Here is a 14,449-nt window from a genome sequence, read left to right as displayed (position 1 = left end):
ATGCAACCTTAGTGTCCTTCAAGGACGGGTGTCCAGCCCCAACCAGGAGCACAACGGTGCCTTGGAGATACCCTGCAACATCAGGAGTGAGGAGGTTGTTGGCATCTCCACACCCTTGCTATCCTGGACATTGAATTTCTGGAAAAGCAGTGTTATATTTGCCTGTATAAGAATGAGAAGTGGGCTAAGGAGGGAGATTCTGGAGTCAGCAGGATTGAATCCCTCAGACTGAAATAATTGTGCAGAAATGTCTTTGGAGTTGCGTTTTTAAGGGAAGGGAGGAAGGAATATCAGGTGAAACAATAACAAGATTTAAAACAATCATGTCACAAATGAACAATGAGCGTTTTTTCAGAATGAAAATGGTTGGTTTTATTGCTATTACTTTCATTTGGATGAAGGCAATTCTGAAGATCTGATTAAATATGTGTTATTTTTAAAATGCTCTGTGGAAAGTGAAAAATAGTAAATACCTGAGCAGCGGCCAAAGACAAGAAATGAAAGGTTGATTTGAGGATTTTGTATTCCCATTTATCTAGTTCAAATCTAATAACTATTTATTTCTTTTTAGCAGACAAATGTGTTAGCTCTTGTCCAGGGGATGAAAATGATGATCTTAGCATCAAATCTAAGAGAAATAAGTAAGTTCTAAAGTTTACTTATCTATATGTAATGTTGGGAAGCTCATGTCTAGTACAAATAAGCTACTCAGGTCGCTCAGGGACATGTCCAGGGAGGCTGGAGGCTGTCTCCAAGGCTGGAGCCCCGCAGCCTCCCTGGGCAGCTGCCCCAGTGTCCAGCCATCCTCACAGTAAAAAAAGCTTTTTCTTATGCTTAGATGGGTGTCCCTGTATTGCAGTTTGTGCCCGTTGCCTCTTCCCCTTTCTGTGGGTACCGCTGATGCACAAATGTCTCACCGCCCTGTCCATGTTGAGATTTGAAGGCTTCCAAGGTCGCGCTGGTAGGCTGCCCCTACGTGTCCTTCTGAGGAGGAAGTCACATAGTTTGTCGTGCAGATTTTTTTATTATTTCCTAAAGAAAACTGTATTCTTTATTGTCATTTTTGGCATGAGAAAGAAGTCTGAATTTCCGCACCGTTTTCAACTGCATAAGAAGGAGTGATGGAAAGCGGGGCTCTTCTGGTGCTTGGCTGGTGGAGGAGCACGTTGTATTTTTCTCAGTTTCAGCTTCAAAAAGCTCTTTGTGTGTCCTAGAAATTGAATTGGGCTTTTCATGGATCATGTCACAGAATAAAATTTGCTATTACGATATAAAAGTCGGTGTCATTGTGTGAAGAACACCAATTTGATCTCTCTCAAAACACTAGGAATACAGCGTCATTTTAGGATAAATGTAAGTGTAATGTAATTATTTGTAGAAGGAAGGTAATGAGCGAGGGCTCGTGTTACATGCTGATCTATTACATTTGCTTAGAAACAAAAAAGTGTTTTCCTGTTGAAATTTCAAACTAAGTATTGTTCCGCAGTGGTGAAAATTACATCAGTAGAAAATGCAGTCAGGCGTGGTAGGAGGCTAAAAATCAGATTGCCTTATTTCATTATCCTCACTTGAACCTTGTGATCATTCTAAGGCTCCCGATCTTTCCAGAAAGAGCCTTAATTTTTACTGAACCCACTCATTGCTCAAAGCATGAAGAAAGAGCAGGATGGACCCAGAAGTCTGATTTGGAGGTCTGGGTTGGCCGCCTTCTCTAAAGTGGGGAGTTCCGTATGCTCATCTCCCATCCCATCTCCTAGCACAGCCCCTGCCCCCCGGTCAAGTTCCCACCTCATTCATCTCCTCCAGCAGATGCTGAGGGTCCATGGGGACAAATCTCCAGCCCTCCAGACCACAGGGAGATAGGTGTTGGCTTCCAGCCCTGCAAGAGTGCAGTGTTAATGGTCTCTAACTCTGATAAAATTATGTAGGTGTTCATCTGGTGTGAAACAGTTCCGCTCCAGTGGTGACACTGGTTCTGTAGGGCTGCACCAGAGGAGACCATAACTCTAACGCTGCTGCTACTTTCTGGTTGCAACCAGCAATAAACTCCTTCTGTCCTGTGATGGGCACACGTGTCTTTATCCAGGGGGTCTTGTAAGCAAAGGGGCTCAGGCAAAAGTATTCAGTATTTTCTCAGAAACCCCTATTTATTCTAATCAGATACAATCTTGGAAGAAAGCTTTGGGGATAAACGCAGACCTTCAGGCACCGACACAGGGCAGGTTCTTCGCTGCTGCTTTATTGCAGGTTTGTGCATGCGATGCATTGCCCGGTTCCTTCCCTCAGGAACGAGCTCGTGGGCTGCATGGGAACATAAAATAAAGATTAGTGTTGACTTTCAAGTTCGGGGGCAGAAAAACCAAGGAAAGAAAAACAAAACAAGATGAGTCTCTTCAGTCACTCCTTTAGAGTCTCCGCTCCTTGACAAATTTTATATGAAGCTGTCACTTTTCTGTAGCTTGAAATATAGCATAGTATTTGGCTGCTGAGCTCCTCTTTGATCACCCCGACAGACCATCCTTCCACACGAGGAGCTGTTGGAGATCCCTGTGGGTTAATAACGAGCTGGAGGTTTGGGTCAGTTCTCAGCAGATGCTCCACACATGGAGATGTCCTACTGTCCAGGAGGATTTTCTAGAGAGGCTTAAAAATCCCCTCCCGAGTTGACAATTACTGAACTATTTTCTATCTTACCTTGTTAAAGAACAGAAGATTCCCAAGCTGCTGACCAGGGGAAGGCTGAAAGGGAGGAGAAAACCGAGGAAACATCAGCACCGCGGGTCTCGCCGCCCCTGGAAGAGCGCATCACGCATTTCCGAGACATGCTGCTGGAGAGAGGGGTGAGAATCGCGCTGCCCTCCTTTGGCATATCCCGTTTATGAAAACAGGGCATCATCCTGGACCACTACAGGACTCATTTCATAACTATTGCTTAGCAGTCAAATGAAGAATTATCGAGAGGGTTTTTTCTCTCTGTTACCCTGTTGGTTTGGTGATACTGTGACTTTTCCTCCCGTGCGCCCACCCAGACGTGGCTGTGCAGAACTGAAAGCCCTTTGCAGGTGCAGTTCTAATTAAATTCCTACAGACAGACCTAAAGAGAAGCAGAGGCAGTAGCTCTTCCAGCACGGACCAGTGCCACGTGCCATCCCGGGGATCCCACACAAACCTCAGAAATGGTGATTAAAGAGCCAAAGGTGTGTCATGTACATCACCCGAAGGACAGGGGCAGGCTCAGAAACACCCTTGGCAAGCTCTTTGATTATTTTTTTTAGTGTGGGAGAGGTTTCATCACCTCCAACTCCAATGATCCAAGCAGTGGGAAACCAAATTCACTTACTGGCCATCCAGAATCATAGAGTTGTCTAGGTTGGAAGGGACTTTTCACACCACTGAGTCCAACCATCAACCCAACACTGACAAAAACCACCTCTAAACCATATCGCTAAGCCCTACATTTGCCTGTCTTTTAAATACCTCCAGGGATGGTGATTCCGCTACTTCCCTGGACAGCCTCTTCCAATGCCTCATAACCCTTTCAGTGTAAAAAATTTCCCAAATATCTAATCTAAACCTCCCCTGGTGCATCTTGAGACAGTTTCCCCCCGATCTGTTAGGAAAGGATGTACTGGAGTCTCAGGAGGGTTAAGAAAACCTGCCCTTTTTCCTGGACCTCACATAATAATCACTGATTTTGTAAAGAGCTTCAGCCTGACTTCAACCTGTGCTGAACTGGCCACATGAAGACTACCATCACTATGAGAATTTAGGATACAGTTATTTATATACATAAAATCACCTCTGCAAAAATTCGTCTGACAGTGTCCCTTCTTGCAGAGAACTGGTGATTTTGAGTGTGAATGGAATTAATAAGCATCACACATTTAAGCCCTGATCCTTCCAATGTAAATGGGTGTATGATGGGGCAGTGTGGGGAGATTTTATGCCTCCCCCCAACACTCTGCCAGTGTGTATTCTGTAGAAGTTCATGTAGTTTCTGTAAAGAAAAAAAAATAATCCAAGGTGTCTGTTGTTAGGCAGTAAAGCCTATAAAATTTATCACTAGTAATCAGCAGAGTTTAAAGGTAGATAATGAGACCTTCAGAAGCTCAACAGTAAATTATCTCCATGCCAGAGCTGCTTTATTAATACATTTTGTTATTTATGCTTAAAAAATGCAGAAGTGCCATAAATGAATACTGGTTGAAGACTCCTGCTGGCATAGTTTAAATCAGGGGACAATAAGTCAAAATTCAAAAGGATTTGGTATGTTCTGTAACAAGATTCCTCAAGCGTTTCCAGTGTAAGAGTCAGACTTGCTCATAAAAAATAGAAATTCAGGGGATTTACTGTTTGCTTTGCTATTATTTACAAATATATAGATAATAGGTTACTTTGCTTTTGCCCTGAGCATTTTTAAATGTCCAGAGGAGCTGCTGGTGAGCACCAGCTGGTTGGCATTGCCTGAAATGCAGTGGGGCCATTAGTGTTATTTTAAACTAATTATGGAAACAGACAACTCCTGCCATTTCCTTGTAATGTTATTTCTCAAGAAGTTACTTGATGGCGTTACAGAGAGCTTGAACTAGATGGAGTGCTCCCGTGTACTTCCGACTCTTCCTACATCAATTATATCAGAATAATACTGTAACGTTTTGAAAATAAAATGTGATTTTAGTGTAGCTCCAAGACAATAGCACTATTGTTAAGTCTGTGGCAAGTTTTCCAACGAGACAATGTAATCTCGGGTATTCTCCTGGAAATTTAAAAATTTGCACAAAATCCTGAGCAAATCCAAGCCTTTTGCTGGCTCCCTCCCAGCCCCAGCATCAACACACCCAAGTTCTTCAGGCTGCATTTCTAGGACAGTTTTTGCTTTGCTGGGGTGCTGTCAGTGAAACAAGACATTTTTAAAGATTCAAAATGATATTTTTTTCTCAAGATTTTACCTTCTTAATACTGAGGAGAAAAAAGGGGGGTCGGGGGTTCCTAACCCCGCCTTTTCCATCTCATTTTTTTCCCTGCCCTTTGCACTCTGGTTACGAGCAGGAGCTGAGAACTGGAAGCCCAGGGCAAGCTCAGGTCTCTTTCCCTTTTCCTCTGTAGTGATACCGAAATCATTGAATTTCGAACAGAAATAGTTGTTTTTTCTGGGGAGAGATGCCACCTCCACCATCCCCCGGACATGTGTTCCCATCGTGGGGAAGAAGACCACGATACAATATAGATTGGGAGATCAGTCAGAATATTAATATTTTATATGCATTTTTAGAGCTCCAAAATGAGTATCCTGAACAACATATGATGTGTGTAGCTAGAATTAAATTATAAATATCTGTAGCCAACACTTAATTTAGGTTTATGTCTGCAGTATGTGAAATTGAATAATTACTAAAGAAAAAATCATAAACAGGAGTGATTACATGATAAATTAGCCCGAGCTTCACTAGCTTTGAGTTCAAATTGGCCTCTGTACTGGAAACAAAGCTGATGTCCAAAAGAGAATATAAAAGACAGCCTGGAAAAAAAGGATTCCTGCTGCTGATCTGTCTGGGGCAGGAAAACCCGAGACCTCAGGACCGGGGTACCTGCGTGGGCAGAGAGGCCACTCGCAAGCTGCAAGAAGGTGATGTAAGAGGAAAACAAGTCCATTTAAACCCACTGTGCTTCATCAGAGCTTCCCTGTTTGAGTGTTCATTGCTCTACTTTAATTATACTCCACATACTTATTTTAGTGAATTTACTCTTTGTTGTTAGGTGGAGTGATCAGAATATTTCATGTTACTCCAGAGTTTACCTTCATAAGCTAATTAACAGTGAAGTTGTGTGAGGAACCGAAATCCGTACACTCCCAGAATGTTGTTCCATAAAGTCCTGGGCAAAGGGGTCTGGGTGGGTGAGGGACCTGTGTGGGTTCCTGGTGGTCCTTCCAGCTCGCTCACCGCAAGAAGGTTCTGGAGAAGGTGGAAGAGCCTCCATAGGAGATGACACTTCCCTGTGCTTGGGTGGCTGCCCCGGGTCCCGCTGCAAAGCGGCACATTTACTACAAAAAGACAGTGCTGTGAAGATTCCCAGTGTGTGCCTGCACCGACAGCCTCGTTTGGGTTATAATTCAAGTTTTGGAAAGGAGGGGAACTAAAGCTGAGATAATTGCTTAAATGGAAATTGATGCTTCTGTTGTACAAAGGGGATGATAAAATGGGAATTTTCCATTCTGCTACAGATTCTTTCCATCAAAAATGTGGAATGAGCGTCTCCCAGCCACTCGCTGAGATGTCCTAGAGCAAATCAATACTAATGGTGTGGGGGCGACCAGAGCATTGCCAGAAACAGATTAAAATTCAGCTTCCAACCGCTCTGAGGCATCCTTTAGAGGGTTCATTAGCTTTCTGAACTACTCTTTTGCTTCACCTTGGAACATTTCCTTCTTTCACATTCTTATTAAAATTCCTTAATGCCACTGTGTTTGTGTACTTCACAGGTTTCAGCATTTTCTACGTGGGAAAAAGAGTTGCACAAAATAGTATTTGATCCACGCTACCTTCTGCTAAATTCAGAGGAACGTAAACAGGTGAGCATTACCTCCAGCGTAGCTTCTGATTGGCAGCAAACATCTCCCAAATTAACTGGAATAACAGAGTAACTATCTTGGTAGGATAAAAAGGATTGCACAAAATTAAAATTTCTTTCTTGAGTTTTTCAGTAAGACTCGTATTGTCGGCTCTGCTCATGAGAAAGTGCTCTGGCTTTTGAAAAGCGAATGGTGACAAGTGATTTTGCACGTAGAGAGAGGAGCTGCCGGAGCTTGGGGTGTGGGAACAACTCCCGCTGAGTCCGGGAGACTGGGCTGCAGAAAGAGAAAGGGCCATAAGGCAATGTTTCCACTCTGAACTATTTAAATATTGTAGAGAGACTACTGCATTTTTATTGCCTAGAATATTTTCTAGAAGTTTGACAGTATTTACCGCTGTATTTTGCAATAAATAAACTGGCTAGACATAAAGGGATAGAGCACTGTGGCTGCGCTGGTACCTGCTTCAATGGGGTTTGTTTTTCTGGCAAGCTGCAAAGGGAAGTGGGCTTTTTGCTGCCTTCTTTATTTGGGCGTTAATTATCACCGGGGATCTAAAAGGACCTGAGGGCTGCAAATTAGTCTAAAAAATTTAGGAGAGATGCAAGGATGTTGCGGAGAAGGTGAACACTTTATTCTGTGGTGATTTCTCTTCCTTACTGGTCTTTTGTCATCCTGGAGGAGGAAGAATTTTGAATATGGAATTGTCCAGTTTTTAAATAAACACGATGAAAAATGGACTTATTCCTATTCCATTCCACAGGGTCCCATATTGCCTTGTGATTCTCCAGAGAGCTTCTTGTAGGTATTTACTGAAGGTCTGGGCACATACGTCTTCATTTACTACCTTTCCAATATTTTCTTTCTTAAAAAAAACGTACAAGAAAACAATAAGGAAATATGGGAATGAAAATGTAAGAGAAAACTGCTAGAATGGAAAATACCACTAAACAAGAGACTAAGCAGGGAGTTTTGTATCTATTTCAGGGAATTAGCAAGGACAAAATCGAGACCTTGATGAGTCAATCAAGATATATTACTTCTTTCGCTTTATCAGCCTTGGGGATGGTATGATAAAAATACATCATGAATACACATAATATAATGTGCTTGAGGCACTGCTGAGGGGGACCTTGTGTGGGGGGTGTATTTAATACTCAAGGGAAGGGTTCTGAGAAGCAAGTAGTTGACAGGGCTGTAGGTAGAAACCCATCATCAGGCAGGGGTTGGCTCTGCAAGAGACAGTAGTTTGGGGGAAGAGGGTGATGGTTGGGTGCTCTTCTGCAAAATAGGGTTAAAAAGCCAATAAGCTTGGGAGCACATGCCAGGTCTGTAATATATTTTAGATACTACACTTGAAGTTAAGACTTGTAGATGTTCATTATGAGTCGTGCCACTTAATTAGACCCCATTTTCCTCCAAGAAGTAGTTTAAGAAGAAAGTTGGACAAGAGTAATTGCCTGATTTAATGAAAGTACTTCTTGAAGTGCAACTCAAATTAGTAGAAGGCATTATTCAGGTTTATGGAAGCATTTACCTTCATGGATGCTGACGGCGTGACCTCAATAGCGAGCATCTGAGAGCTGCTTAAATTATGCAAATGAATTTATGTTGGAGGGGGCTAGAGGTGAAAAGCGGCGCATGGTGAAAGTGAGGAGTGAAGGAAGGAGGGAAGGATGGAAGGAAGGGAATAAAGGAAGAAGGGAAGGAAGGAGTGAAGGAAGGGAAGGAGGGAACCAAGGGAAAAAAAGGAAGGAGGGAAGAAGGAAGGAAGGAAGTAAAGGCCAGGCTGGATGGGGCTTTAAGCAACCTGCTCTAGTGAGAGGTGTCCCTGCCCATGGCAGGGGGGTTGGAACTAGATGATCTTTAAGGTCCTTTCCAACTCTAGCCATTCTATGATTCTATGATTCTATGAAAGTAACTAAGTGCCGGAGCATGGCTGGCTGTACCACAGTTTCCTTGTGAAGGGCAGGGCAAGCTTTTTGACTGTGATCTCCACATGTCTGAGGGAACTTCCTCTTGACTTGAGCTGTTGTTGAGGTGGGTTTGACTTCCAGGAGTGGAAACCCTGCCCTTACACCGCCCGAGAAACTTAACGATTTGTATTGAGCATCTGTGGTTTGCTCTGCTTACTTACCAATATTTTCTGAGGGGTTATTAGCAGTTGAAAGATGCTACGATGTTTCAGCAAGGAACAGTGAAGGGTAAAGGAGCAACTGTATTAAAATAATGAGCTACCTGTTAATTTTGATTTATTACCTTCATCATAGCTTCACTGATAGCAGAAAGGCGAGCAATAACGGTGTCACCTGCTTTATTTGTTTCATTTTTTCCTTCTCATCTTACGCTCAACTTGTGCAATTGCATACAGTATCATATATTCTGATTTCCTAGGTTTTCTGTAGTATTTCTTTCATGGCCATTTGTTGATGTTTACTTTTCCGGTGCTATTTCTTCCCTTTTCCACATACCAGACTAAATAGCAGTTGTAATTTGGTTACTTTAGCTTTCATGACATGTAGATTTGCACCTGTGTATCCTCATGGCTGATGAGAAAGCAACTGTGGTAGTAACCGTAGCAATCATAGTTAATGTGTGTAATTTGTGGTGGAAAGGATGGTGAATATGGAAAGCTAATAGCATTTCAAGGAGCAGCTCCTACTATTCAACGACTTGCCACACAAAATTTTTAGAGCATGAAACCAGCAGGGCCAGATTTTTGATGTTAAAAATGTGATCAAAGCAGTTGGCAGAATTTTGTGGCATAGTGAACTCCTTAACTCCTTTCCAAGACACCAAAAACCCTGATGCTGAGCACCGTGCTGCATATTTAGCTGCCAAATACTGTTAGAGGGAGGCTGTTGACCCTTCCAAATGCATAAAAGCTTTGGAGTGTATGTGTACAGAGGGTCATGTGTAAGCTCGTGGGTTTTGACAACTGATTTGAAAGGTCTTCAGGCTTTTTTGGGGGTGACCTAGAGAACATTGATGTTTAGCAATGTAGACATTTTCAGGAATTTCAGCAAGTTGGGAAAGATGTGGGAGCCAAAATAAGTAAATGCAGTCAGTTGTACAGATGTACAAAAATAATGCTATGGGCATGAAAATGCGAGCAAGACACTCAAGTCGGGAAATCTTGATTTATGTTGCACTTGATGTTTGAATGGAGACGTCATCTGTCCAAATGATACCTTTTCCCAGCTACTTATTGTGTGAGAACATGATCAGTGCTGCAAGGAGCAAATTCAGCCGCCTGCGAGTCAGCCTATACTGAGGGCAGATAAGAACTGTAGGCCATGAGATTGACAGCCCTTTGATCAAGCATAAATACCATAAAGGCTCTGTTAATAAATGCTCTATCTTGTTTCCCTTTCTTGGAAAGATATTCGAACAGTTTGTCAAGACCAGGATCAGAGAAGAGTACAAAGAAAAGAAAAATAAACTGTTGTTAGCCAAAGAAGAATTTAAAAAGCTCCTTGAAGAATCCAAGTTATCGCCAAGGTATGGCATTGCCTTATGGAGATTTGTTAAGATAAGGTTTCTCATTTACCCTGTGCTTATCGGCCCCAGAACATCGAGACACTGAACCTACTCTTTGTATTAAACTTGTACATCCATTGTTAAAAGGCTGCGTTGACATTTCTGCCCTAATCTTTTACAATATTTTGTTATAATACTGGGAAAGGGAATGTGCTGTTTCTCTCTCTATTCCTTTCTCTCTCTCTGTGTCATTAAGAATGTGTAATATTTTGCATAGCACATTCATTTTATACACATATATATGGTGTAATTATAGAACACATACATACATTAGCTATATAAAATCAATACCTCAATGTTAAATCTCATTTATATCAGGCATACAGGTGTAACTAGTGAAAAACTCTGTTTATGTTTGTTTTTTGATGGAAAGGAAACATAATTTAACAAAGTATTAATGCCACATCACTAAGTTTTAATAAAGCATGCAATGCAATGGTTTATTTTTATACATTGATTTTTAAATGATGGATCCAAAACTGCCCAACGGCAAATGCAGTGCTTAGGATAGCTCTTGATCATTTGTATATTATATGAAAATAATGAGATTTATGTAGTAGAAGTCTGATTAAATTGTTTGATTGTTTTCTTACAACAAAACTGAGAATATTCTGGGCTAATGTAGCAGCTAAATGCTGGTTCCAGTTCTGATGTTCTCATTCTATAAGGGCAAAATCGCGCTGGCTGTGAGACCACAGTCCCAGAGACCCTCACCCACCAGCCATAGGCTCTGCCTTGGTTGTGATGGGCCATCAAATGTGCGTTTGCCGTGAAAAACGCTGCCCCACGATGAAATCCTCAGGCAGAGCTGCTCGTGCGTTTCAACTGCATCGTGCCCATCACTCAAATTTACAATTAATTCTTTTGCTATTTTTAGAAAAGCTCAAACTAGCGTGGCATTTCATCAGGCGTCATGTTCTACTCACAGTCGAAATCCATTTGTTTGCAATTAGACACGGGTGGGGTTTTCTGCTCTATTATCGGCTAATTATTGAAATGCTGGCCATAAGGCGTAGATTAAAGCTACAGTAACCTGGGCTGCAGCAAATACTGTGTTAATGACTCAAAATCGTCCTGTCGGTGATCAACCAGGTTTTTCTAATCCAAAAAATGGAAGTTAAGTACTGCAGGCTGATGCGTGAGTCTGAAGCCTGGGCAGTTCTGGCATCACCTTGCCTCCCTCATCCCAGGGGTTACCCTCACCTTCCTGGCAAATATTCCCCAGAACACCCATTTTTAGTGTCTGTGTGAAGAGCAAAGTGAGATCCGGGTCAAAGAGACTGAGAGGGGATTGACAAAGTCGCAGCTGTAAAATGTCTCTCTTTTCTGCAGAACAACGTTTAAAGAATTTGCCGAGAAATACGGAAGAGATCAGCGGTTTCGCCTTGTTCAGAAGAAGAAGGACCAAGAGCATTTTTTCAATCAGTTCATACTTCTGCTTAAAAAGAGGGACAAAGAAAACAGGATAAGGCTACGGAAAATGAGATAAAAACTCCTGAAACTGGCAATAAATCGACAAGTCTGTGCTGGGGCTGCAGTAAGAGACTCAAACGAGGGCTAAAGCATTCGGGGTTCAACTTGGAACAGTTTGGTGGGGAAGCGGAGATCCCTGAGAAAAACTTTCTCTGCACAGAGTTTATTGAACATATATTGAATTTGTGAAGGTTGTTCTGCAGGAATCTGAAGGATATTTTGTTCTCAAAGAATTAATGTTTCATATTGAAGCTCTTTTTTGTACAACATCCAGAGTTTGATGCATTTCTAATTGCCATGATATGTCAATCCCTTAATTGTTTTAATTATGCAAATTACTTGTAATATACACAAATTATGAATCCAATGCAGATTTGTAATTAAGCAGGCGCAGATGCCATCCATAACAATCTCAAGATATTTTCATCATTTAGGGGAATTATCTAAAGCAATCTTTTGGAAACTTTCTGCATTACCGTAAAGCGTTTAGAGGTGCGGTGGTACGCAGGAATTCATCACCCGGTGCTCATACGTCTCTGTCCCGTTCTCTGAGTAGTAGTAATAAGATATTCATTGTTAATCTTAGTGAAGAGTGTGGAAATCTTGGCATATGTTCCATAGGAAAACTCTTTAAGTTTCGGAAATTGCTTCCTCCTGACCATGAATGGTGTGTTCAGGCACACGGGCGACAGCAACACTTCTCCCTCCCGCTTCCCACAAAGGAGTTCTTTTGTAAAACCGTCACCTGATGATTTCAGTTGTGTTACTGTGTGTGAAAAGTCTGCATGAGATTTTTCTCATCATATTTGTATAAATAAATATTTTACTTTTTTAATTAATAAATATTTTAAGCCAATTTTCAGGGGAGTTTTAAGTTTCTAAACTTTTTGAAATGTTGGGTAAAGTAGTGCAGGTCTCATGGTTTTTACTGGAGAGGTAGAAAACCAGGAGGAGTTGGACCGCTCATGATTTGTATGCGAATTCCACTAATATCAGTTGGAGTTCTGAGCATATTGAGAGCAAAATAGTTGCTCTGACTATGAAGATAGGATATCGTGGCTAGAGTAAATCAGCACAGCTCCGTGGAACATCAGTATATCCCTTCCTTTATGCTATGGGAAAGACACACTCTCCTCTCTCTGTGCTCATAATCATTTTCTCAGTTGACCTAATTTTTAAGTTATTACTCATTAGCATTACAGATTATTATTTGGTAGAAGTGGTTTTTATATTTTCTCCAACTAATGGTAATGTCTTTAAAGGTGTGCTGGGTATTTTTTATAATCAAGGAAATAAAAGGTATTTTATAATGCTTTGGAAAGATGAACTTGGAATAATTCAAAGAAGGGCATTTAATGTTAGATATGTTTGAGAATGTCTGTACAGTTTCAAGCTTCTACACAAAAAAACCTTGTCATTTATTTCTGTGAGAGAAAAGCCTGCCCCAAAGTTGTTGTCGGTGTGAGTGAGGGAACATGTTGCTGTGCTGGAATTACCAGGTTAAACCGATGCAGCTGGTTTTTCTCACCTCTGCACACAAGGGTTGTACTTTGGAACCGCGCGAGCCGGTAGGTGCAATTTGCTTTTACATGGCTCGCAAGACTTGTGGTAGCCACTCGCTTACACCTTTATTTAAGAACTGTTTTTTCCTCTCTGGAAGAGCCTGGTTTGCTCCCACCCCCGTGTGGTTTAGGATTCCTGCATCAGTTACGTAGGGACCGTAATTCATGAGGACGAGGCAGCAGTGACCCAGAAAAGAGACGTAGGTCTTTTGGTAGACCTAAAGACAGACTTCTTGGGAGTTTTCTTAAGGTTTTGCAAATCTACCTGTTAAAAAGAAAAAAAAAAAAAGGAAGAAAAATTAAGGTGCAGAAAACCAATGAGATCTTGCTTTTATGTCTGAAAGCTCTTGTTTCAGTGGCTTGTACCCCTTGTGTTGTTTTAAATGTATGTGCATATCTAGACCCTATATTGCCATCCCTTATTTCAAATATGAATAAAATGGGGTAGTAATATTTTTGGAGATTCTCCTTGATTTTAGCATTTCCTGACAATGTCAGAAATCCTCAACACGATGTAAGTACAATACTGAATGGATAATCTGCTGGATTTTCTTGTGAAATTGTCCAAAACACAAGGAGTGGTCAGTGCTGGTGGTGAGCCGTATTTGTTAGAAATCCTCCAAGTTTGGCTCCATTCCCTTATCTTTAAAATGGAGGAACATTAAAATAAACACAACTAGCCCCATGGTACAACAGAAGGAAATGTGTATATTAGGGCACATTATGGTGCAAAATACTCATAGTCATCAAGGTAAAATACGTCGAGAGAAGCTCTTCACGTTTCTGGAAGCATCTGGTCTCATCCCAAATAATATTTTTATGACCAGTTCATTTCACAATGCCCTTAACAAATCCTGATCTCACTTCAGGTGCCTCATATTAAAACCTTCTCCCCTCTTGTTATTAATACCTGAAAAAATGACTTTGTCGGGAGTGGCTGCTTTTCACTGTTCATCAGAAGTCTCCTCAGATGATGGCAGAGCCTGTCCTCCACATTACCTTCTCCTGTTCTTATCTAGAGATAGTTTTGCTGAACTGAAAGAGAAATGATGAGAAACACCAAGACCATTTTAGACTTTAGCTTAAATTACAGAGCACCTTGTTCAGAATGCCATATTTGTTGCTGTTGGCTAATATATCTAAAATGTCAAAGAAGAACTTATCACAGCTTTTTAGTACAATCCAAGATGAGTATAGGTGCTTTCGATTGGTATAACAAATAGCACATAATAGCTCATAATATTCGATATTCTATTATATATTACTCTAATGAAGCATGACTACTTTTTGGTTAAGGAGGCCT

General features: G+C 41.3%; 1 protein-coding gene across 1 annotated transcript in view; it reads left to right on the top strand.

The window, feature by feature from the left end:
- Positions 1–11,600, top strand: part of TCERG1L (transcription elongation regulator 1 like) — a 68,188-nt gene extending 56,588 nt beyond the window's left edge. The window contains exons 9-13 of the mRNA XM_074159096.1: positions 572–641; positions 2,705–2,840; positions 6,482–6,571; positions 9,954–10,072; positions 11,444–11,600. Of these exons, the coding sequence (XP_074015197.1) occupies positions 572–641; positions 2,705–2,840; positions 6,482–6,571; positions 9,954–10,072; positions 11,444–11,600 (572 nt within the window). The remainder of the gene's footprint in view (positions 1–571; positions 642–2,704; positions 2,841–6,481; positions 6,572–9,953; positions 10,073–11,443) is intronic.
- Positions 11,601–14,449: the final 2,849 nt, after the last annotated feature.

The sequence above is a fragment of the Numenius arquata genome, chromosome 15 (assembly GCF_964106895.1).
Source record: "Numenius arquata chromosome 15, bNumArq3.hap1.1, whole genome shotgun sequence".
NCBI lineage: Eukaryota > Metazoa > Chordata > Aves > Charadriiformes > Scolopacidae > Numenius > Numenius arquata.
Note: the sequence above shows the minus strand (reverse complement) of the source record. Positions and strands in the feature narration are given on the sequence as shown.